General features: G+C 43.8%; 1 protein-coding gene across 7 annotated transcripts in view; it reads right to left on the reverse strand.

Moving 5' to 3' along the window:
• Fry (FRY microtubule binding protein) overlaps positions 1-25,568 on the reverse strand; it is a 374,882-nt gene that overhangs the window by 137,829 nt on the left and 211,485 nt on the right. For all 7 annotated transcript variants that reach the window (XM_076923845.1, XM_076923846.1, XM_076923841.1 and 4 more), the window contains 5 exons: positions 24,992-25,045; positions 10,885-11,024; positions 8,084-8,174; positions 7,797-7,876; positions 7,598-7,678 (listed from right to left, as the gene is read on the reverse strand). In XM_076923845.1, coding sequence (XP_076779960.1) covers positions 7,598-7,678; positions 7,797-7,876; positions 8,084-8,174; positions 10,885-11,024; positions 24,992-25,045 — 446 coding nt within the window. The remainder of the gene's footprint in view (positions 1-7,597; positions 7,679-7,796; positions 7,877-8,083; positions 8,175-10,884; positions 11,025-24,991; positions 25,046-25,568) is intronic.

Consider the following 25,568-nt stretch of genomic DNA (forward strand, 5'->3'; position numbering starts at 1 on the left):
GTTCAGATGTACAGACTTTGAGTCTGGCTAATGGTTTTTTTTTTTTTTTTTTTTTTTTTTTTTTTTTAATGTGGGGTTCTTCATAATAAGGTTTTAGTATAATAAAAAACAATAAAAGACTCAGTCTCAAGGCTAGGAGTGTAGTGAGTTGTCCTGATGCTGCTTGTATTCTAATGCTAATATTGGTTCCCCAAGACTGGATGCTCCAGTGTCTGCACGTAAGACACTAAGAGACCCTGACCCAAGTTATTTCTGATTGGTAAATATAGATGCCGACAGCCAATAGCTAGGCAGAAGAGACATGGTTGGGGTTTAGGTTTCATGGGCTTGGGGGTCAGAGAGTGAACACCAAGAAGAAGACGGTGCAGGAGGAGAAGGAGAAGCAGCCATGGGTTAGGAATAAAGAAAACATGGCCCTGTGGGCAGGCCAATTGGAGTTAAGAGTAGCCCAGATCAAACATAGTAAGTAGTAACTTGGGGTTATAGATAAGAAAGTAGATTCTACCAGCATGGAGGATAGATGTCTGCCCAACTCTTGTGCTATTTAAGGCTTTATTGTAGATCTAAGCGCTGTGTGTGTGTGTGTGTGTGTGTGTGTGTGTGTGTTTTATAATCCGGGGACTAAATGATCAAAGGTGAGGCAGGAACCCCAAGTCAGGATTAATAATTTCCACAACACAGGAGGCTGGGGAGTATAGCAAATCTAACCCAGGAAGAGCACCTGTGATCGTGAAAGCCGAACATGAACTGCCCAGATCTGGTGAGTTCAGAGCAACTGCTGTCTTGAGATAGACATCACAGGACATGTGACAGGAAGCAGAAGCAGGCTCAGGGACCCTCTGCTGGTAGACACAGGATGGGCCTGCATGGTGCTCCCCTTGTGGCAGCTTACTAAACCTTACATTTTATAGGGTTTCTAATGTTTGCTGCATTCCTTTTAGAAAGGCAGCTGAGCAGAAGTGTTAATGCCCATGTGAGGATTTAAATGCATTTGAGTTGAGGTATTCTGCAGCAGGCTGGCGACTCGGCTAAGGGCTCACCCCTGATCTGCAGTGGCATTTTACGGATTTCTACAAAATATCCACTTCCCAGACATCATTTCAAACTGGAATGTCTTGCCATTTCTGACATTTCCCGAATACTTGGGAAAGAAGGAAGAAAATATTTGTTATGTTACACTTTAACAGTAAAAATTAAGTAAGAATACCACAGGGAATGTAAAATTGTGGTTTTTGTCTTTCAGATGAAGACACTATAAAGTTAAAACTGTAAATTGTATTAAATTTAGAAAGCTTGGTTTGGTGTCAGGCAATGCCCATTTGAGTGGAAACAGAATCGTACTCCTGAACATTTTAAAATATAAAACCTGAATTCTAATGACACCATTCTTCTCTATGTCATATGTGTGTGTGTGGTACATATGTACACACACACACACACACACACACACACACACACACACACACACATATATATATATATATATATATATATATATATATATATATATATTATACCTACATTAAGATGGCAAAGATGACCATAGAGGCAACAGATATCTAGATATCTAGGAGGAGTCTACAGCACTTCAACCACACGCAGTAGCTCTAGTCCTAAGCGCAGTCCTGTGATACAACTGCATGGTTGTATCCTTCTCAAACATCAAGTCTTCAAAACCTAATAAAGCCGGACAGCTGATCGATGATGGAGCTGCTGCCTGAAGGCAATGCCTGACCTCAGACTTCCCTCCTCTTAATCCTATGTGACACACTGAGACTGAATCCAGGATTGTTTAAGTATGTTCCCTATGTGGTCTGAAAACTCACTAAAAATATATCTTCCAGCTCCGGCCTAGATTTAGTGTTGTGCGTCGTTTATATCTTTTCCTCAAATCATACACAGAATGCGTGTGACTATTCTAGGAGATGGGGCTTTGAAGAGGTAAGGGTGGACAGGCTGTCTGGCGTGAGCGCCCCTCAATATGCCCGGGATGTTTTAAACACAAGATAATCGGAACACAGCACAGATAGACAAGGCCACAATGAAGGCTACTTCTTCACAGGGGAATCAGTCCTGCCAACACTTTGGACTTGATGCCTGGAGCTCTGAAGAAATAAATGTCTGTCAGTAAAGCTCTCAAGTCTGTTGTCGTTGTTACAGTGTCCCTAGCATCCTGACATATCACCTGGGCAACCACCTAGTCAGCTAATGCATAGAGCTTGAAAGGCAGCTGACCTGACAGACCAAGCAACTTTCCTCAATGACGCAAACGACCATGATGTGGATGAATACACAGACATCTGTGTGGCATCCTGGGCTGTGGTACAGTTCTGTAAGTCCCAGCTACTCAGGAGACTGAGGCAGGGTTGGGAATTTTAAGGGGATATACTGAGAGTTCTGCCAGGGATATACTGAGAGTTCCAGGCTAGCCTGGGAAACTTAGAAAGATCCTATGTCAAAAGAAAATAGCGTGTAAGGAAACATAACAAGATGATGAGGGCTAGAATATAGATCTGCAATAGAGTTGTTTCCCAGCATGCTTGAGGACCTAGGTTCAATGGTGGTTGTTGGCCTAACATATGAAAGGTGCTGGGTTTAATTTCCACTACCAAAGGATAAAAGGAAGAAAGAAAGGAGGAAAGGAAGGACAAAAGGAAGGATGGAAGGTGTTAGGAAAGAGAAAGGAAGAGAAACGGGTTGGGGAGGTGGGGAGAAAGGCTCTTGAATGTGTTACAATTTACTCCTTTAATGTTTATTGTTTGACACCTCTGGCTAGATATGCAAACTCCACAAGATCAGGCACACAGTAGGTACTCAGTAACTATGTTGAGTGCATTAACTGCCTAGGAGTGGGAAGTCTGCTGACCTGGAGGTGGTTAAGCAGAAGCTGTTCACACCCTTGTGCACCCACTCTGAGGACATCATTGAGAAATATCTCAGAGTCAACACAGTTAGAACGTGTTATTAATATGAAATGGTATTAATATCAATTCACTTCTCCTCTCGAATACAGGCACATCTTGTAGAAAAGGCCTGAAGTTAGAGATTTATTCATTTAATCCCAATCCACAGCTAACAAGGAGAGTTAGAAAAAGGGCAGACTGCTTATGTAACTCAGTACGTCAATATGATGAGAAGTGGCTGAAATTTTACTTTTTCGTTTAAAAATAGATCCAACTATTTTTTACTGTGAAATTTCCCCATGACATAAACATGTTATTTTAGGATACAACTAACCTGCAGATCTATTTCCACTTAAAATCTAATTTCCTTTATAATGATCTCTTTTTTTGTTGTTGTTTTAGAGAAACAAGATTGTCTATGGTCTTTCCTTTAATATATTATTTGGTGCTGCATTTAGCATATACAGTAATTAAACAATGACTCAATTTGTGGTATTCTATGAAACTCACATAAAGGGGTCTGCAGAAATTATTCAGTGGTTAAGAGCACTGGCTGTTCTTAGAGAGGACCTGGGTTCAATTCCCAATACCCACAGCCACCTGTAACTCCAGCTTCAGGGGATGTGTCGCCCTCTTCTGGCCTCTGCATGCATTGCATGCACATAGAACATACAGGAGGGTAAAGCATCCACAAGCATTAGAAAAAAAGAAAGAAAAGAAAAACACGCCCCCAACCTTCCCTTCTGTCTGAATGTGCCTTTTCTTTTATTCTCTTCCCCCCTCCCCATGGTGACTTCCCTGGCCTTGGTCTTTGGGGCCAATGAACTCACCCAAGAGGCGCTTAGCAATAAAGCTGCATTTAATAAAATCTAATCTGGCTTGAAAAAAATAAAACAAACAAACAACAAAAGAAGAAAGAAAAACATGAATAAAGATAAGCCTTTGTCTTAAAATGTATGGTTCATGGGTATGGAGGAAAAGAGAAGAAAACCCAGTTTTCAAATCTAGGAATCTTTGAAGCAATCATCTAAAGATCTGTATCAAATTTTAACCCACGTACTTAGAAAATCTATCTTTAACTTAAGTTCACTTTGGAAGAAATTAGTACTACACTCTCATGTCTCAATATCAAGATGGACCTTAAAGGCAAGGGATTAAAGGCATTGCCACTACAAAGGCTAAACACCGACTCGGCTAAAACTCCGAGACCAAACAGAGCCCTAATAACCAAGTCACAAGGAGGAAAGAGCTGGTATTCAATCTGAAATCAGAATGAGCTAGTTCATCTTTGTTAAGGAGGAAAGTTGAGCACACTGTGTCAGATAGCCACGTACCCTCTTTCCCCCTCTTGATAACACAGAGAGAATCTGTCTACTGAAACAATAAAGTGGTGCCCCTGGTATACACAGAGCTTGCACCATCTGTCAATAAAGTCAGCACATTGCCCGGCTGAGAATATCTCATGGGCTGTCTGAGTTCCTGAACACTTTAAGAACACACTGACCAGTGGGTTTGAGCCCCACCTTGGGCGCCATCTTGAGTTCCACTCCCCACAGACCAGAGTATCTTTTAAATTTATAATTGACTTTGAAAAGTCCAGGCTAGCCACTCACTGGCAGCATTCCTTTTGCTCCAGTGACCTGAGTTTTGGGACGATGGGCTTGAGCTAGCACATTTGGCAGGACACTGTTTCTCAACTTGTTCAGAGCCTGCCTAGCTAAGGATGGTCATTTGATAATATGCAGTATTGTGCATTATTCATAAAAACTAAGAGACTTATAAACATTCATTTTTGTTATTTTAACATACCAAACTTTCCATGTCATAACATGAGAAATTTTTTGCTAGTATAATTACAAAAAAATATACTGAGATTTTCCAGAGTCTGATGAGTCAGCAAATATACATATTGATCTTTTCTTTTTAAAGTCCTTTCTAGGTACTCATGGGTTAATGACCAGATAATTGCAGGTTTATTCAGTTTAATGAAAATATATTCACTACTCAATTAAATGAAAATCTTTCTAAAACACATCATTCCTCCTTTCCCTAGTGATTCATGAACCACAATGATCATAATAGATTTTTTTCAAGTGTACTTGAGACTCAAGCACAATGGCCTGCAGTGCCTGTGGTAGCCAGGAGAGGGCGTCAGATCCCCTGAAACTGGAGTTACTGGTAGTTGTGAGCTGCCTTGTGCTGGGAACTGAACTCAGGTCCTCTGCACCTCTGACCAACTCTCCAGCACCTGTCATCTAATGTATCCTCATCTGGTTCTCTGTGGCTGTCTGTCATCGACCTTGATACTTCTCCCTGTTGTCAGTGCCTTGCCCTCCATGCGGTCCCTCTCCACTCTCTAATGTTGATGTTTTTCTGTGTTAGAAAACAGACAACCCATTTGCTGGAAAGATGGATCAGAGAGAAGGAAAAATCACAGCAAGCCATGTTGGGGGTGATTCTATTTTCTATGATTTTATGGTTTTACCTGGGTGAGGTGAAGTTGCTATGTAAGTATTTGAAAAATGTTATGAGGGGCCAGCGAGATGGCTTAGGAAGTTAAGGTGCTTGCTGCCAAGCCTGATGACCCTAGTTTAATTCTCAAGACTTGACAGAGGGCAGAATTTCTGGGCAGTGGTGGCGCATGCCTTTAATCCCAGCAGTTGGGAGGCAGAGGCAGGTGGATTTCTGAGTTCGAGGCCAGCCTGGTCTACAGAGTGAGTTCCAGGACAGCCAGGGCTACACAGAGAAACCCTGTCTCGAAAAACAAAAACAAAACAAAAAAAAGACAGTGGACAGAATCAACTCTTGCTAATAATTGTTTGTGCTTCCTAATAAAAGGATAGTGACAGCGATGATGACGACGACGATGACGAGGATGATGATGATGACAACATAAAAAGCCTGTTTTGATAAATTATGCACTTCCATGCTAAGTGAGAAAATTTCATTTCTCTGGGGTGGGTTTTTTTTTTTTAATTTTCTTTTTACTGTTCCGCGAACAATGCAGCATGTTAACTATTTATTCAGCATTCACATGGCATTAGGGGTTATAGGTTACCCAGAATGACTTAGCTGCATGGCAGAAGAGCAAAGCTTATGTGTAAAGACTACATATGCTGTTTGCATGAGACATGAGCAGACTTTGGTATCCATGGGAACAAGGGGTCTGGGACCAAACCCAAGTGCACACAGCGAGGACGTCTGTACTAAAAACACTAAGCGTTTTCCTCTTTAGATGAAGTTAGATCGCTAGTTTTTAAGATAATTTTTAATTTTTAAAACTTTTTTTTTAACTGTTTGAGCATTTCACACTTGCATCTAATGTGTTTTAATGAAACCCAGTCCCAGCCTCCCTCCAGCTCCTTTCCGATCCCCCAGTCACTCTCCCTTTCCAACTTCGTGTGCACTTTTAAAAAGCCTACTGTGCTCACACAGTGCTGCTGGTACTAGACAGCATGGGCAGACTCGCCAGACCCCCAGCCTGCAACCTGACTCTGTCCCTAGCAGCTGTCAACTGCCAGTCGCTCCTCAGACAGGGGTGAGAGTTCACGAGTCCTGCCCCATCCATGCGGGGAGTTGGGCTGACTTGATCTTCGGCCGGTCTTAAACATGGATCCATAGCTGCTTCGAGTTCATCTGGGCAACAGCCCTGTCACATTTAGCAAACACTGTTTCATGGCAGGCAGCCACTACCTCTGGTTCTTAACCATCTTTCTGCTTCCTCTTCCTTGATGCTCCCTGGACCTTAGAGACATGGAGTATATGGCTGTCTCATTTAGAGCGAGCATGCCATAGTATCTTACTCTGTACACTGATCAGTTGTGAAACCCTGTATTATTGCCATCTACTGCAAACAAGAGGGTTAAGGGACACACTAACCTATGGGCATGAAGAACTCCATCTCTTGAAGATCTCTCTCTCTCTCTCTCTCTCTCTCTCTCTCTCTCTCTCTCTCTCTGTCTTTCTCTCTCTCTCTTTCTCTGTCTTTCTCTCTGTCTCTCAGACTGCGCTTTACAAGGTCTGAGGTCTCATTCCCTATAAGCTGTTCCCTTGGCCTGAATTCGCACCACGTCCTTAGCTCAGATCACCTGACCTAGACATTCAGGCTCTTGACTGGTATGCCTCTGGGTTGTATAGCATGAAGAACGGTAAGTAGGGTGAGACTCCATCTGGAATGAGTTTATCAGTGCTCACGGCCTAACATGGCGCTCTTCTAGCCCGCTAAGTATCACGGGGCCAGATAAATTTAGCAAGGAGAATTTCCCCCCTGACTTGTTTCCATGACAATGTCTGGGACATTTTTAGCCCAGTTGAATTAAGTAAGGTCTGTAGTAAAGGGGACATTGTAGAATGGAATTTTCCCACTTACGGGTGATAGATGGTAACTCTCTGGTCCTGGTGGATTAAAAAAACAAAACAAAACTGAAGAACTAAAAAAATGTCTTTGGAATGTTTGAGCAGAGAGAAAGTAATTTGGTCACATGCATTTTTTTTTTTTTTTCATAGAAACAGTGGCCTGAAATGTAGGGATGTGGTGGTATCTGGCCCAACTGCCAAGAGGGAAGAGCCGGTTTGGACCTGCTTTAAAGAGCTTCTAGTTGGTTTCAGGATGTGCACGTATACCAAACTCAATGCCAGTTCCTATGCAAGGGCTTCTGTAAGCTAGAGGCTCAAGGGCTCTGGGGCTCACTCACTTGGCTTGGGCCAGCACTCCGATGACCTCCGCATATAGATCGGCCACAATGTGCATATTGCCAGTGTTGGGACCCAGGTACCTGAGTGGAACAGGATTAGACAAGTTAGAGATCTGGTGCCCGGAAAAGATCAACGAGCTAACCTAGAAGAAGTAAGCATTCAATGTTGTCAATACTCTAGGGAAAGAAATCACCTTACCCTTCCTTGTATTTAAAGTGCTTGAACGCCAAGTTAATAATATCGTGTATTAAGGTGTCTATTACAGGATGAAGGGGGATCTGAAAAAAAAAAGATGACATTGAATTTGGCAGAGACTATTAAACAGCTTATCTCTAACAGTCACTCCAATAATGACATATGATCTATTGTCATCAATAAACAAGATTCACATTGCCCACTAACTCATAAGCCATAAATTCAGACTTCTAAGACTTAGTCAGTCTTACAAAGAGTTAATAGAAAGTGAGAGTAAGGAAACCACTCACCTGTTTCAAGACTTCTATTAACACTAAAGAGAAGATAAAGTCAATGGCGAGGTCCCGTCTCTCCATTAAATAGTCTCGCTGTTGTTCATCACTGAAAAGTTTAAAACAAAGGTACTTTTAGGGTGAAATGGACCATCCTATCATAAGACTGCTCCCAGCTGCTCCCCCGCACCCCCAGACCACCCTGCTATGATGAGGTCACGTATTACCCGTACAGGAAGGCTGCTGCAGTTTTTACTATGGTTCAATGGGCAAATATGGCCAGAATATTTGACTTAATAAAAGCCAACTGTATAGCCATCTGTGGGTCTGGAACCTCGTTCGGTGAACTTTTCTACAGTCCCCTACAGCCCGGGAATGTGGCTGTTCATAAAATACGATCCATACGTGAGACAGTGCTTTCACGGTGGGGGTGTATATTCAAAGGATCTTGGGACATAAGGTGGCAATGTGATTAACAGACTTCACAAAAAAATCCTAGGTCACGAGAATGGAGGTAAGTCAGCATGGCTTTCTGTTCTTTCTCATGGTCCCTTTGCTACTTGAGACTTAATGGCTGTGGGAGAGAATCGAAGCTGGAAGACTAAAGTGAGGAAGGAAGGAAGGAAGGGAGGGAGGGAGGGAGGGAGGGAGGGAGGGAGGAAGGGAGGGAGTCATTTGTACTCATTCTAAAGTTAGGGAGCAGAAAAAGTCACGCCAAGGGGAATGCGCGATCTCCCTGCCTGCTTTCTGCTGGGTACTGACCTGGACCCCCAGTGGTGGCAGCTGTGGTGGCCATGGTGTAGGAAGGTCCTGACTCAAAATGATACCTCTTCTACCTTTCCCAACTATGAAAGCAAAATGCTAATGATAACAGACTGACTGTCCCTTCTCCAAAACGCTGGAGACCAGAGTGCCAGATGTCCTCTGACTTTGGAGTTTTTGTACACATAACATCTTGGGGATGAGACCCAAATCTAAACATGAAATTCCTCACGTCTCATGAATATTTTCTATGTAGCCTGATGGTGATGAGCATGGGTCGAGCATACCGCTCGCTAGGTCGCCCGCTGCCCGCTGCCCGATGCTGGGTGTCCGATGTCTGAGGTCAGCTGTGGAGTTGTTTACTTTTGACCTCCCTGTTGGCATCAGACATTTATTTATTTATTCATGTTTTTATTTGGAGCATTTCAGTCTTGGGATTTTTTTTCCAAGAGAGATGGTTAACTTTACTTAAAGGAAGGTTTGAAGTGGTCAGGCATATATAGTGTTTAGTGTAATCTCCTAAACCCATAAAGGGTCCATACGTGTTGAGGATGGTGGGATACACATTCCTTTGGAAGGTATTTTCAGAATAAGCCGAAGGAATTTGAAACATGAAATGCTTTTGTGTCTAGGAATGAGGAGTAAAAGGAAAACAAGGTGGGATTTAACACACACACACACACACACACACACACACACACACACACACACACACGCATGCACGCACGCACCAATACACAGACCCATGCACGGACACACAAACTTCTGGAAGTGCCTGTTACTGTATGGAGTCACATCCGGTAGGTTGGTGAGGTTAACAAGGGAAGCTTGGGGTTTGCTTTTCGAAGGGAAATCATTTCAGATCATTTCTGAGCATCAAGGCAGGAGGAAGAGTGTAAACAAATTGACCCAAGGTCGTCCGAGACCCACTTGGCCTCGATGCAAGAAAGTGCGGCTGGAGGCAGGGACCAGGCATTGTACAAATTTGTGTTCAAGAAAGATTATCAAGAAAAACAAAGGCTAAAACCCTCGAAAGCAGTGGTGGGTATCTAATTTTTGGTATCAGATTTCAAGTTACTATTTTTTAAAGTATTTTTTTTTAATGTACAATCAATTCCTGTGGATAAATAGAACTAGTTTCAAGATAGTCCTTTTTTTTTTCAAGATTCATCTTATTTTTATTCACATGTATGTATGTGGGTGTGTGCATGTGAGTGCAGGTGCTCCAAGAGCTAAAGAGGAACCCGATTCCCAAAAAGCAGGAACATAGGTGGCCATGAGATGCCTGACATGGGTCTGGGGACGCAGCCCAGGTTCTCTGCAAGAGCAGTATTTAATTTCAAAGCTCAGCATTTCATTTTTTAAAAAGTTATATTAAGCCTTCTTCATATCCATAATTTGTTTCTTTCTTTGCTTAGGCGCCATACCTTAATTTCAAACTTCCGAACTTCAATGTTTGCCTAATATCTGGGATCAGGTACTAACTTGATCCCATAAGAATGCAGTCAGCTGCCAAACAGCTCCTGTGGTGATAAATTCCACTTCTCAAACCCACAGGGGAGACAGACCATAGAGTGCACAGACATAGTCTTCAGCTGACAGCGGAAGTCACAGACACAAGTTGAACCTCTACGTTTGAACCCTCTCTCTGAAGTACAGAGACAAAGCTGGCCGTAAGACTCCCTGCCCACAGCCCAGTGCCCTGGTTTGCTAAGCACTCCAGGTTACCTGGATAACAGGCTAATATTAAAATATCGTGGCCTGCAGTGGCCTGATCTTGAGTATAGACTTAGGGAGACTGAAGAGGAAAGAAGAAAGCAGAATGATGATCTGGGGCCCATTATAATGGGCTAACAAATATATAAGTGTCCAGATGTTTTCAACTGGAGCCAGCCGGCTGGGTTAGGATGCTCCAAATTCTACGGACCAGATCGCTCTACAGCATTTGCCGGGGCTCTTCCTGGAATGTCGGAGAGCACCGCGACCCACATAATTCTCACTTTGATTCATGTGGAAAAACAGGGACAAGAGAGTGACAGGCCTGAGAGAGTGAGTACCTTTTGGACTTATTGCTTGTTCGTGGTCTGTATTCGTGTGATTCGTCCTCAATGCCATTTTGTCTTTTGTACCAGTCGAATAATGTTCGCAGGATGGAGGGCAGGCAGTACTCGGAGAGGGAACTCATGGAGCTAATGACCTTAGGGAAAGAGAGATGCAGGCCATCAGAAGGCTTGTTGGCAAGGCCAGTCCCTGAGACACTGGCGGTTGCATAAATAATCAACCACAAGCTGTATGCACCACCGAGTTTCCTACACATGCCCAGACATCTCTTTCATAAATTAGTATGCCACATTACTTAGCATGGCAGACATTTTTCACATAATAAAAATCCTGTGGCTCACGACACCCTTGACCCCTGATTGCCTTTCACTGTAGCAATCTGGTGGTCACTGCACCTGAGTTCTTCATGAAACCACCACCATTATTTTATCATGTCATCCACCATAATAACACTGTGCTGTTTTGGTCTTCAAAAGTCTGTAGAGTGTGAATAAATAGAACTCAAGCATATTAATCATTCAAGCCAAATAGGTAAACCAGTTTCCCAAACAAATAACCGTCATGACAACAACAATAATTATTTTCTCCCAATAAGCAAGCATTGAAAGTATGCCTTCAGTCAGGCTCCAGGTACTAATGAGTAGAAATAGTTAATTTTATTGCTTTAAAGAAAAAACTATTTTTTTTTAAAAAATATATTTATTGATTGTTTGGAACCCTCAATAACCTACTTCTGCAGCTAACAAGCTAGGCATAGCTTCCTTTTAAAGTGAAGCGGTCTTGTGAGCAGACTCTCCCCATGACACTTGTAAAGCCTTTCTTTGTGTGAGCAAGCAGGCCTTTCCCCTCAGAGTCTGTTACTCAATACCTTAGTCTCATTCCCTACAATAGTTGTAAGTGCACATACATAGTTGTACGTCATCTTTAGTCATGGGCTAGTAGAAGTGAAAAAATAAACAGGATGTTGTATTTAGACCATTCTGTGAATCTGGTTACCAGCCTTTCCAAATCGAAGCCAATCTGTTATTCCAATATAAGATAGAATATTTTGGGTCTGGAGAGATGGCTTAGTGGTTAAGAGCACTGGTTACTCTTGCAGAGGACCTGGGTTCCCAGCACACAGATGGTGGCTCACAACTATCTGTGTATAACTTCAGTTCCAGGGGATCTGACGCCCTCTTCTGGACCCTATGGGCTCTGCACACATGTGGTGCACATACACCCATGCAAGGAAACACTCATACACAACCTTTTAAAAGTAAGGAAAATGTAGCCAGGTACAGTGGTGCATTCCTTTAACCCCAGCACAGAGCAGGGGGAAAGGGGCAGGGGGCAGCAGATCTCTGAATTCAAGGCCAGTATTGTCTACCCAGTGAGTTCCAAAACAGCCAGGGCTACACAGAGAAACCCTGTCTCAACAAAACAAAACAACACACACACACACACACACACACACACACACACACACAAACAAACAAAATAAAAACCTACCCTCCCTCCCAAAAAATAGAAAGAAAAGAGATATAGATTTATACATTGATAGATAGATAGATAGACAGATCGATAATTCAGTAAACATTTAAAAACAATGATAAATGAAACCAGTTTTGCACGGGATACTACAGTCGCTGTTACTGCTGCAAACTTATAAAGAAGATAGACTTATACCTGATTACCAAACATCTCTGGGTGGAGTTTACTGTCCTCAGCTGCTTAGGTTTTCTTTTTAAACTGTATGTATTAACCATTATTGTTGTTTCATTAACTGGACACAAGCAATGGTCATTTGGGATGACAGAACTTCAACTGAGAAACTGCCTCCATTTGATTGGCCCGTGGGTTGGTTTGTGGGACATTTTCTTGAGTAATGATTGGTGTAGGATGCTTCAGCCCACTGTGGGCGGAGTCGTCCCTGGGCTGGCGGTCCTGGATTCCCTAAGAGACCCGGCTAAACAAGCCACAAGAAGCAAACTAGTGAGCAGCGTTTCCCCATGGTCTCCACAAAAGTTTCTGCCTCAGAGTTCCTGCCTTGGCTTGCCTCAGTAATGAAGTATGATCTAGAGGTGTAAGCCAAATAAACCTTTCCTCCCTACGTTGCTTTGATCATGGTCTTTATCATAGCAACAAAGAGGCAGGAATTCCACAAATTGCCTATAAAGATTAAGAGAAAAATTCTCTGCTTGTTAAAAAAAAAAAAAATCACAAAGCCTGTCTCATCTGTAGGCACTTTCGTTAGCACATGCGCTGAGAGTATCTCAGAGGGAATGACACGTCAGCAGGGTGACAGATGTGCCTCTTCCATCTCTTTGTCCCTGCCCTTTCGGGAGGAAGGGTGGGATCTGCAGAGGCCTGACCCTCGAAGCCAGGAAGGGAGGAAGGTCTTGCTGGCTTGGCTTCTGGACGCCTCCCTTTACGGGAAGTGAAGCCAATGGCCACATGAATCCCAGTTCTGTACTGCTGCTGAAAACAGGCAGGCCCGGCACAAAGATGGCCTTGTTTCCTTTAAATAATCATGCTCTTCTACCGTGGATGGGCAGAGACTGGGCAGCAGGTGGAGATGGAGGATGTGGAATCCCAGCCTCATTTCAAAGGGTGTTCTCTTTTTAGGGGTGTATATAAGAGAACTAAATGTACTTTGCAAATGTTCTAATATTTGCTTTGGCTTTCTATGTGTGAGTAGGCTAAAAGACACTGTGCGTTGTGCTGCAGTGAAGATGGCGGCTTTCCTGAAACCTTTCGTTACCCTTGCCGAACACAAAGAGGGCAACTTCACACATAGATGCTCGAATACTTACTTCATGAGGTCATTCCACATTTTATGGTCACGAGACAGATTTGTCACGAGTAGCACACTTAAGTTTAAATTTAAAGTCAACTTAAAGTCGCCCTAGTGATGGTTCGTTTTTGTGAGTTCAAGTGCCAAGTGACACTGGGCTCACGGTACCTACCGTGTAAATTCTGAAAATACTGACACTGCACTCCTGCTTAAGTGGTAACAGCCTTAAACATTTAATTTAGTACCTTTTTTTTCCCTAGAAGATCAGCAATCATTTTGCTGTTGTTGTTTTAATACCTTGGTTTTATGGCACTCACCATTCTACTAAAGAATTATTTCAGTAATGCCGAATAACACTAATAATGTACAAATGCAACATTGGGGTTTTTTTTTTGTCCTTAATTGCTTTTTCATTTTCACTTAGACATTTTTAAAGACTTAGTAATTTTTCTTATTTTGTGTGTTTGCCTCAATGAATGTACACCATGTGCATGCAGTGCCCACAGGGTCCAGAAGAGGGCGTCAGAACTACTGGACCTGGAGTTACAGATGATTGTGAGCCACCGTTTGGGTATTGAGAATGGGACCTAGGTCCTCTGTAGGAACAGCCAGTGCTCTAACCACTGAGCAACCTATCCAGCCCCACTTACCCACTTTAAACAGGTGTTCACTGCATTGGACACTACAGTGACTGCTGAAACACCACAGGCTCATGGTTTTTTCTGAGACAGTTATAAGTGCCCATGATGCTGTCTCAACTGTAGCACATGGATGCATTTTACCATGAGTTCTCTGCTAAGAGGTGGTATTCTTTTTTCACATATTAACAACCTAAGCTGCTCTAACAGTGCACAAGATAGACAGTACCTATAGGAAACCCAAGGAAGAAGGTACTCAGAACGTCTGAGTACGTTGTCTGGGAATTACGGTAATAACAGGAGCAATGGATGTAAGCAATACTCCGAGCGAACGCTTGCAACTGAAGGTCCTCAGAGCCCAGCACGAGACGCCTGAGCCTTCCCCTGGCATGTTTCCATAATTTCCCAAGGGCACCGAGAAGCTCAGAAGGTCTTGGCTTCACATTACAGCTCTACGGGCCTGGCACAGCACCGGTTCTCTGAAGCTCTGAGCCGTAAACTTAGACAGGGAATACTTAATCTCACTGGGTTTTAAAATGAGGACAAAATGAGACGCTATAAAACGCAGGGCACATAACAAGCCTTCTGGAATATCGGTCTCATTCTCCTGCTTCTAAATATTTGAAATGAAACTTCAGACATAAAACACATCTGATTTCTGCACAGCAGAAGAAATTATGGGGAGGCCGGAGAACTGTTGTTAACTAACCTCAGACAAGGGGTTAGTGTCCAGATCACACAAAGACCTGCAAAAATTCAACACTCCAAACCCCCCAACTTCTGAACAAGAAGTAAGCCAACGGCCTCGGTTGACAGTTCACATGAGAAGAAAAGCAAGTGGCGAATAAGTATTTGTAAAAGTGTTCACCGCACAGCAGGGGTGGTGACCTGCACTTGATTCTGTGCCACCAACAGTGTGTCAGGGGGAGGGGATGAAGTCCCACACCTCCCTGAAGAACTATAGGCTAATGGCTGCTGGAGTAGGGGGTCCTATTCCTGGGAAGTGTAGTTGCCCTTGCGGGAGTAAATGACACCCCAATCAAGTTCACACATGCAACTCAAAGTAAATACAGTGGGGCACAGGCAGGCAGACAGACAGACAGACAGACAGACAGACAGACAGATATAGTCAGACATGAACCCAGGAAGGGCTGACAATAAAGACCAGAATCAAAATCAGTCACATATATGCATAAAACTGAAAAAAATTTAAAAGGTGTTCAACATCCTTGAGCACTTGAAGAAACTACCTAGAGCAGTCACCACACTCCAGTGAGGACAGCTGTCATCAGGAAAACTAAAGGAGGTGAGGGCACAGGGTGAGGGTGTCAGGGCATGGGGAGAGAAGAACACTTAGACGGCAGGAACAGACACTGGTGTGTGCCTATGGAAACCAGGGTGGAGGCTTCTGCTGTGGAAGGGAGGCAATCCCTGAGGCAGAGGGAGAAACGCTTGTTTTCAGTGGTCTAACCTCCCATAAGGTGCCTCTGCTCCTGTAGCTACCTCCCCCTCCAACACACCACACTTCTGTTAAAAAAAAAAAAAAAACCCTAATGAAAATACTGAGTCTCTTCCTTTTCTTCTTCATCCTCATCTTCTCTTCTTCCTCCCCTTCTTCCTCCTTCATTTCTTCCTCCTCTTCCTTCTTCTTGTCTTCCTCCCCTCCTTTTCTTCCTCTCCAATCTCTTCTTCCTCCTTCCCCTTCTCTCCCTCCCCTTCCTCTTCTTCCTCCTCTCCCTTCTCTTCGTCTCCTTCCTCATCTGCTTCTTCCTCCTCCTCCTTCTTCTTTCTCCCTTTTTTTTCCCCATGCGGGAGCCAGCGGGATTTGAACCCGCGGGTCAGAGAGAGAGTGAAGAGGGCCCTGCGCCCTCTGCAGGCAGGCGGACGCCTTACGGGTTGCGCCACCGTCGGTTCGCTTTCTTTCTCCTTTTTTTCCTGTCCTTCTCAGGCACACACACACACACACACACACACACACACACACACAAACTTACACACACACGTTTACATACATACACTTGCACACACACACACACACACACCACACATACACTGGCATACAAACAGACATGAACGCAGATGGGGGCGTTAGCTGGGAAGAGTCAGGGAATTAAAAAGAGTGGGAGGGGGAAAGAGTAATGGTGGGTGAATGCGAGCAAGATACACTACGTACACGTATGAAAAGGTTGTTATGAAGCCAATTATTATATGACACTAATTAAAAAAAAAACACTTTCAGGAACTGAAAATAGATCCAGCTATACGTCTTTAGGGCATATACCTAATAAGCTCTCTGTCCTGCCCCAGAGATATACGCTTGTGTCTCTTGTCACAATAGCAAGGAAGTGGGAGCAGCTTAGAGCCCATCGATGGACAAATGATAATGAATACACGTGGTACATATTGTGGTGGCTTGAGTGAGCTTGGCTCATGGGAAATGACACCATTAGGAGGTGTGGCCTTGCTGGAATAGGTGTGGCCTTGTTGGAGGAAATGTGTCACCGGGTAGGCTGGCTTTGAGGTCCGATGCTCAGGCTCCTCTCTGTGCGGAAGAGACCCTTTTCCTAGCGGCCTTCAGATCAAGATGTAGAACTCTCAGCTCCTCCAGTGCCATGTCTGCCTGGACACTGCCAATGCTCCTGCCATGATGGTAATGGACTGAAACTCTGAACCTGTAAGCCAGCCCCAATTAAATGTTGTCCTTATAAGAGTTGCCTTGGTCATGATGTCTCTTCTCAGCAATGTTAATCCTAACTAAGACACATATCAACAATGGAATTTTATTCAGCCATGAATGAAATCACGAAACGTGCAGGAAAATGGACAGAACTGGGAGGTATTATACTGACCGAGGCAATACAGACTTCGAAAGACCCATACTGCAGGTTCTCTTTTAGAGTTGGAGCCAGACTTACATTTTTATCTGTGTGCATTTCTGTGGAAGTGAGAGCTAGCAGGGGCTGAGAAACTACAAAGGGCTCTATGAGCTAGGAGTGGGGATGGGCTCTAAGGGAGGGGTGAGGAGGGTAACAGAGGCATTTGGTATGAAAGGGAACAGGGAACACTGTGGAAGGAGGGAGTAGAAGTGGTCAAGGGGGCCAGGGAGGGAGTATAAGGCCAATCAACCAAAAATATGCATGTAGGAAATTTCGGTAAAAAAGCCTGTTGCCTTATATGCTAATTAATACCAGTCAGACAACTCTGACGAGATTATTGCCGAGTGACCAAAGCCAATGATAGAATTTTATTTACCAGAGCCAGACAAATGCATTTCAAGGGCAACGGCAGTGGGATAGCCTTAACTACTCCCTATCCAAGCACTGACTTTCAGGGCCTCTTGGGGAATTCATGGGGGTTTAGCTTGTGCTCCATGCTTCTGACTCCAGCACATAAGCACAATGTCAAGCACCTGCCAGCTTCCCGTGACTTGCTTCAGAGGCGGCTGAGCAAGGCATGCTTGTTTGTCATTAGACTCGGAGGGAGGGAGGGAAGCAGAGAGGGAGGGAGGGAGGGAGGGAGGGAGGGAGGGAGGGAGGGAGAGGACGCCTGATCCCCAAGTTTGCTTTGGGCTATGACTCACTCTTAAGCCAACAAGAAATGACTCTGAGAATCGTAGCTGGGACCATCCTGGATTCAGAACCTGTTATTGGATGAAGCCTGTTGCTACAGTGCCCATCTTACCCAGAAGTCTCAGGACAACGAGTGAAAAATGAACATAGCCATTGGTCAGGCACTCACTCAGTCTGGGTGGGTCTGTGAGAGCAGAGCAGGCCTCACCTGACTCCACTCTCCTCTGTTCACCCACCCCCACATCTTTGTCCTTTCTTCAAGTATTCTCAGTCTCTCTCACACACCAGAGATGCCCCCTCCCCCTGCCTCACTGCCGGCTCTCTCCTTAGTCCTCAAAATCCAATGTCTATTGTGGCCACACTCTGCCGCTTCTTATCTGACACATCAAGTGCAAAATGCAGAAGCTAAGGGGTAGCCTTATCTATAGTCTTATCTGCTGAAGGTTCTTCCTGAAGGACTTTCCTCTCTAGGGTTCCATGCCAATGCCCTGACCCAGTTGGGTTCTAGCACATTCTCTTAGCTCCTGTGTTCATCCTTATGCAATGGGCAAAGCACAGTGAGACAATTTACCTCAGACAATTAAGGTCTGGTTCTGATATTTGGACTTTCATCCGATGCGCCAGCCATAGGTCCTTTGGGGAACAATAAAACATAAAAAGGAAGTGACCTCCACTCCCCAGCAGAGGCTGTTCCAAAACACTAAGTTTGGGGTGAGGGTGGGGGTGGTCCGGTTAGTGGTCCAACTAGTGAAACTGAGAGAATATCCGAATTATAAATTAAACAACTCTAAATCTCCCAAATCTGAAAATTTAAGGTTCATTGACACCTCAGATGAAAACCTGTACAAATCTGAATCACTAATCCATAAAATTATTTAAATTTTTTTTTTTTTTACATCAAATCCCTTTAGGCTACCGGTAGAAACTGCAAATACCACAACACTGATCTCAGATCTAGGTGCATCCTTCTATGTGTATGCAAAAGTCAGAAATCCAAGCCCACTCTGGCTTTAAGTATTTTGTGTGAGGGCCCTTCAGTCTGCATTTCAGTCTTGTTTGCCCACTATTAGACAGCACATAAGCTACAGTCTAAAAGCCAAGGTCAGAGAACGCATACGTGCACAGCTGGAAAGTACACGCAAGGATGTTTATTGCTTGCTCAGCAGCTGTCTCTTCGGCGCGTGTGTTGAGTGCCTGTCATGTATCCATCCTCTGTAAAGAAAGCACTGACATCTTCCCCAGTAAAGGGGCATTTCTGAACGTTAGCATGTACTTCTCTTTATCTGCATTTGCTCACTACCCACCCAGGTCCACCCTTCACATGTCAGTGGCTGTTTGATTGGAGAGGTGGCTCAGCAGTTACGAGCACGGGCTGTCTTCCAGAGGACCTGAGTTTGTCTTACAGAGCCCACACTGTGTGGCTCACAACCGCATGCAACTCCAGTTCCATGCCCTCTTCTGGAGTCCCTGGGCTCCTGCACACACAGGGTACCCATATCTACACTCAGGAATACATACATACATACATACATACATACATACATACATACACACATAAAGTGAGTTTTTAAAAAGCCATATCTTTAAAAGCAAACAGAAAAAGAATGTCTGTTAAATTTGATAACAGAAGAGAGATGTTTGGAGGTAAAATAGTTACCCCACAGCTCATAGCAAATTCTCCACATATCACAAAAATCCACCCCATCATGGGCGCAGTGGTCCTGCCCTGGCATGCTGGCTGCTCTTTGAGCGTTGCTAGTCATGGTGAAGGACAAAAACTTAGGCGTGAAAACGAGGCCTTTAGATCACTTAGCATGGATCTGCTCAGCCACGTAAAATGTATTCAACAGCTGTGCACAGTGATACACAGCTGTGCACATCTGGAGTCCTAGCATTGGGAAGAGGTGAGAGAGTCCAGAGGGAGAAGGCCCGATCTCAAGCATCTAACTCCAATACTCCAACTCTGCAGCCGAGACTTCCCTCACATGCCCTGAGCTGTTGAATCCAGTCTACCCCCTGCCTTTTCTGTTGTGGTCTTGTGTCCTGGACAGCTGCATCTTCCTAGGCTTCTCCCAGGTTCCAGCACACTTTTCTCCAGTGGGTTTTTCCTTGAAAGGATTCCCCCCCTAGGACCTTATGACACTGCTCCATTCCAGTCAGCTCCCAGCACTTTTAATACGAACCCTTTAAGGTTTCCCGTAATCCTCATTCACTTGCTCTCCCTTTCAGATCTGTTTGTTGAGTGACCATATAAATGAATGATTTTGTTATTTCTCTAGATTCTCCTATCCCTGACCTAAGACTAATCCATAGTATTTCCCATTGTCCGCTCCATAAGCTCCATAATCATAGCTTTCCTCTTCTTGATAATCCTAATCTGCAGAACACAGTCGGAGGCCTCTGGGGCGGCTCCTGTGACCCACTGAAATGGAATGTCCTCCCAACTTCCCACTGCCATGCCTGCCACGATACTCTTCTCTCAAAAACCATCATCCATGGGTTAACCTTGGCCCATCTTGTTCATCTGGATGATGGGGACACTACTCTTTGATGACTCTCTGTGACATTCATGAGCTGCTTTCATCTCTAAACCTCTTCGTAACCTAATATATACCTCTAGCTTTCCTAGGGTGGGATTCTAAGCATAAGACAGAATCTTCCTTCTGGGCCTGAGAATTTCTTGAGGATAGGACCTGCATCAGATCTGTACCTTTACACCGTGTCCCAGGTAGACTCCTCTTGCTGTCATAAAACACTGACTTAAACCAAGCTGTGGAGGAAAAGGTTGGTTTATAGCTTACAGGCCATCAATAAGGAGCCCAAAGGCTCAAGGCACAAACACAGCAGCATGGACTGATGGTGAGACCACGGAGCAACGTTACTTACTGGCTTGCAACCTTTATTATACAGCCCACCTGCCCAGGAGTGGTACCACCCAAAGTGGGCTGGGCTCTCCTGCATCAATTTAAAGAATGCCCCTACAGATGTGCCAATACACCATTCTGATAGAAGTGATTCTTCATGAGGTTTTCTCTTCCCCAGTGTGTCAAGCTGACACCAGGATTAGCCACCACACACATTGCAGACACTCTTCGTTGAAACGAGTACAAATTACCTCAAAAGTCGGTCTGCGCTGGGCTACCCTGTTTCTACCTCTTTCATTAAATTATATTAGTTATAATTATAATATAACTTTATTATATTATAATTTTATAACATTTATAACATTATAATTATTATAATATTATAATTATATATATTCATATAATTATAATATTATATATTATTATATAATATATAATATATAATATTATATATATTATATATTATAAATATATAATATATAATTATTATATATTATATATATTATATATATAATATATAATACATAATATTGTATATATTATAATATATAATTATATATATAATATATATATAATATATAATTATTATATATTATATATTATATATATAATATATAATATATAATATTATATATATTATATATTATAAATATATATAATATATAATTATTATAAAATTATAATTATTATAATAATTTATAACATTATTAATTATATATATTAAATTATATTAGTACTAAGCATCCTTTGTATGAGTTTCCTCGCCTCTGCTTCATTTAATGTCAAATCTTCATCAATGCCAAGCCCCTCCCCCAACACTTCTATTCTTCAAAGGTCTCCCGTGGCCCCTTCATGAGCACAGTCTCCTGGGGTTTACATGAGATTGTCACTTAGGCCATTTTGATACTGGGAAGTGTAGGATGAGGAGGCATCCCACTGGCACTAGGGCCTTATGTGTCTTATGGATCTGGGTAACTGTCTCACCATTTGCTCCCACTCGAGGCATCTTTACAGACAGCGATAGTACAGAACGTGCCGTCTCGAGCTTTTAGTGAATGTGTGTAGGGAGCAAAAGGCTGTAAGAGCCAGTTTATGCTTAGACAATACGGTGCTGCTATAGATATCCACTACAAGTTAGCTAAAACATGGCTGACACTAGACATGGTGTGTGTGTGGGGGGGTGTGGGGCGGGGGAGGGGTCAGGGTTAGCACAAAATCTCTGACACCAGATGTCTGGGGACCCAAATTAACAGTGATGTAATCTAGCATATAACTACTTTTAGCAAGTGACACCTTTGTGTGGGTTTTTATATGAACATGGCCTTGAGAGCAGAGTAGCCGCCTTAGCCAGCCTGCCTGTGTGTGGTTTTCTGTAAGCTCATGTGTCTGCTACCATGCCGCCCATGCGTGCCAGCATGCGTCTGGGTGCCTGCTGGTGACAGCCTGGTCAGCAGCCTTCTTCTGGAGTGAAAGTCTACAACTGAAGGGTCAAAAAATCCCTTTAACCTCCCAGCCTTCTGTTAGCCCCCCCCCCCCCCCCCGATCCTGGACCTGACAACACGAGGTTGTTGTTGGGTTGTAGCTCTGGACTGCATGTGATGTTCACGGCACAGGTCCGTGGGTTACGCCATGTGTCACAATGTTAACAATAATCTAGTGAATTCAGCGCAGAAGCTGAGATTTAAGCCTAGGTCTGTCTAGCTCCAAACGGTAGTGTGTTTCTACCACGTTGAGTGAAAAGCTAGATGAAAGAACAAAGTGTATTTAAGCCAGATGATTTGGGGATAAGTACTCCTCGCAGCAGCGTTAATTTAGATGAATTGAGGGAATAAAGAAGGAGATATACTTAGCTAGAAAAATTAGTTTTCCCAAGAAAGGGTAGTGATAGTAGGATCAAGAGACTAAGAATATGAAATTTAATGAAAAATCACACAAAGTGAATGACAAATAATGGAGCAGAAAGAACCCACACCCGCCACTTACAAAATGGCGGCACCAAACGCCACGGACTCCTCCACCAAGGGTCTCTGACAAATCGAGCCATGGTCACAACTACAACTGACAACACTGGGCTGAAGGGTGGGGGTCCACCCTCGGTCTATTAGAATCCAGGGAAACAGCTATGGCTGCCAGCCCCAGGGCAAGGCCAGGGCCATAGCAGCTCAGGAAGCAGGGCTGAGCATCACCCTCGACTGTCAGGAAGCACCATGGATCGCAGAGAATGGCATCTCTGTGGTGGATGTTGCTGCAACACTCCAGACTCCAGCTTCCGTCTGTAGGGTCCCCAGACCATAAAGCCCGGCCGTTCATTAGGCCCTAGGCCATTGAGCAGTATTTGGCCTCAGACACCAGCACCCACTAGGAGGTTTTGAAGACACTGTTTGTCCTTATGTCATATACTGCCAGGGCAGCACCATGACACCTGTCCAGCTTCCTCAAACGTCCTGCTACATATCATTCCTAGAGACTTCTAAAGCCCCTCTGAAGTGACAGGACCAGGCTCTCTCCCACCCAATGTCCCATGCTCAGTACATGCTATTGGATGCTGATGACCGACCTTTTCTAGGCTTGATTTTCTTTGCTTTTTTTCCAACTAACTTTTTTTTTTTCCAATTTACTATTTTCTCCACTGGAGCCTAAGGTTCCATGTTTTTATGATTGTTGAGGCCATTTTTTCTCTTTCAGACTTGTCAATTCAACTCTTGTTAATTATATTCTGTCTCTCTGTCTCTCCTTCACTCCACCCCACCCTGCTCCCCAATCCCTCTATAGTATTACAGACTAAAACTAGGACATGCTGGGCAAGCATTCTACCACTGACTGTATCTGCATCTCTCTATCTGTTCTAGTGGCAGCGTTTTCCTCTGTAGCTCACAATTGTCTCCACCACGTAAGGGCTGGGGTAACAGTTGTGTGCCATGAACACTGGCGGCCTGGAAATGAGTGGACGACATTAAAACCAAGCCCTAGCCGGGCAGTGGTGGCGCACGCCTTTAATTCCAGCACTTGGGAGGCAGAGGCAGGCAGATTTCTGAGTTTGAGCCCAGCCTGGTCTACAGATTGAGTTCCAGGACAGCCAGGGCTACCCAGAGAAACCCTGTCTCGAAAAACCAAATAAATAAATAAATAAATAAATAAATAAATAAATAAATAAATAAATAAAACCAAGCCCTGTCATCACAGACTACAACTAATTTAAAGGAAGTCGATTTTTCAGTGGGATTCTGTTGTGGATTTGATCTAATACTGCTTGTATTATGTTAACTTGCCTTCCGCCCCCAAGGAAATTACAGGGGAATCCGCAGGTCTGCACGGAAGGAGCTGAGGGTCCCTGTCCTCAGTTGGTTTTGATTGGTAAATAAAGTTTCGAGCAGCCAATGGCTGGGCAGGGAGACAGAGGAGGAGCCCAGGAGGGCAGCCAAAATGGAATATAGGTTTTAGTAGGTGATCAGTTGGGATTATCGGAAACTATGTCATCCACATGGAGGTTAGGAAGTGGCCCAGCCATTGAGCTGTTTAAGGGATATTGCAATATAGGACTGTGTTTGTGCGTGTGTGTCTTTAATTCGGGAACTCCGAATATTGGGGCAGGTAACGAGGATCGCATTCCGCAGCCACCACTAGGGTGGTTTTGAGTAGAGATTACTTAGCTACTACAACAGGATTCCCTGTAATCACCTTTTCTTGGTCTCTAATTTTGGCATACAAAGATTTAGGACAACAACAACAACAACAAAAAAAAAAACACCAGGGGCCTACCTATATTCTTCTTTGGCTTTCCAGTCCTCTCTAACTCAAACCACAGGGCACCCCCTGAATGTCTCTAATACCCAGCTTCAGATGCCGAGGGGACAATATTTCTTGAAAGATTTAATTTGCTTTTATTTTATGTGTATGTTTTTGCTTGATACATGTGTGTGCACCACAGGCACGCTCTGACTGCTGAAGCCAGAAAGCATTGTTGGATCCCCTGGAACTGGTATGTGCTGGGAACTGAGCCTGGGTCCTCTTAACCTCTGAACCATATCTCCCGCCCCCAAAGGCATAATATTAAAACCACACACCTATGGCTTTGAGAAAGTTCCTCAGCGTCACAGTGACCATCCCTGCCTCCCTGTCTGTATCCTAAGTTCCTTGTAGCTCCTCACCTCCACTTGAGGCAAGCCCTCTGCCACTCAATTACAGCCCCAGCTTCTGTTTTGTCCGTTTTGATATAAATTGAAAGACACCCAACATGCACAGCAGCAGCCTCATACCTGATCAAACTGGGGGTCTTCTCCACGCTGCAGAGATTTCGTCAATGGCTTTTCCTACAGGGGAAAAAAAAAACCACATATACAAAAGTAATTATGTAGGCTTGTGAACATTGTAAGAGAAATGTCATTACTATTATAATTTTCTCATTCATTTTTCCCTTTATAGAACAAGGGAGTGCTGGTTTTTAACTAAGTTAAAAAGTATTCCTGCCGGGCAGTGTTGGCTCATGCCTTTAATCCCAGCACTTGGGAGGCAGAGGCAGGTGGATTTCTGAGTTCGAGGCCAGCCTGGTCTACAGAGTGAGTTCCAGGACAGCCAGGGCTCCACAGAGAAACCCTGTCTCGAAAAACCAAAAAAAAAAAAAAAAAAAAGTATTCCTTTGCTAGTCTGACTTTAACCTTTCTTCTCTGGATTTTTTAAAGATTATGAATATATATGTGTGAGTCTGTACACCTGAGTGCAAGTGCCCACAGAGGCCAGAAGAAGGTGCTGAATCCCCTGGAAGTGGAGATACAAGCAGTTGTGAGGTGCTCTTAACCAAACTGGGGACCTCTGTAAGAGCAGGGCATGCTCTTA

The sequence above is a fragment of the Arvicanthis niloticus genome, chromosome 24 (genome assembly GCF_011762505.2).
Source record: "Arvicanthis niloticus isolate mArvNil1 chromosome 24, mArvNil1.pat.X, whole genome shotgun sequence".
In the NCBI taxonomy this organism is placed as follows: Eukaryota; Metazoa; Chordata; class Mammalia; order Rodentia; family Muridae; genus Arvicanthis; species Arvicanthis niloticus.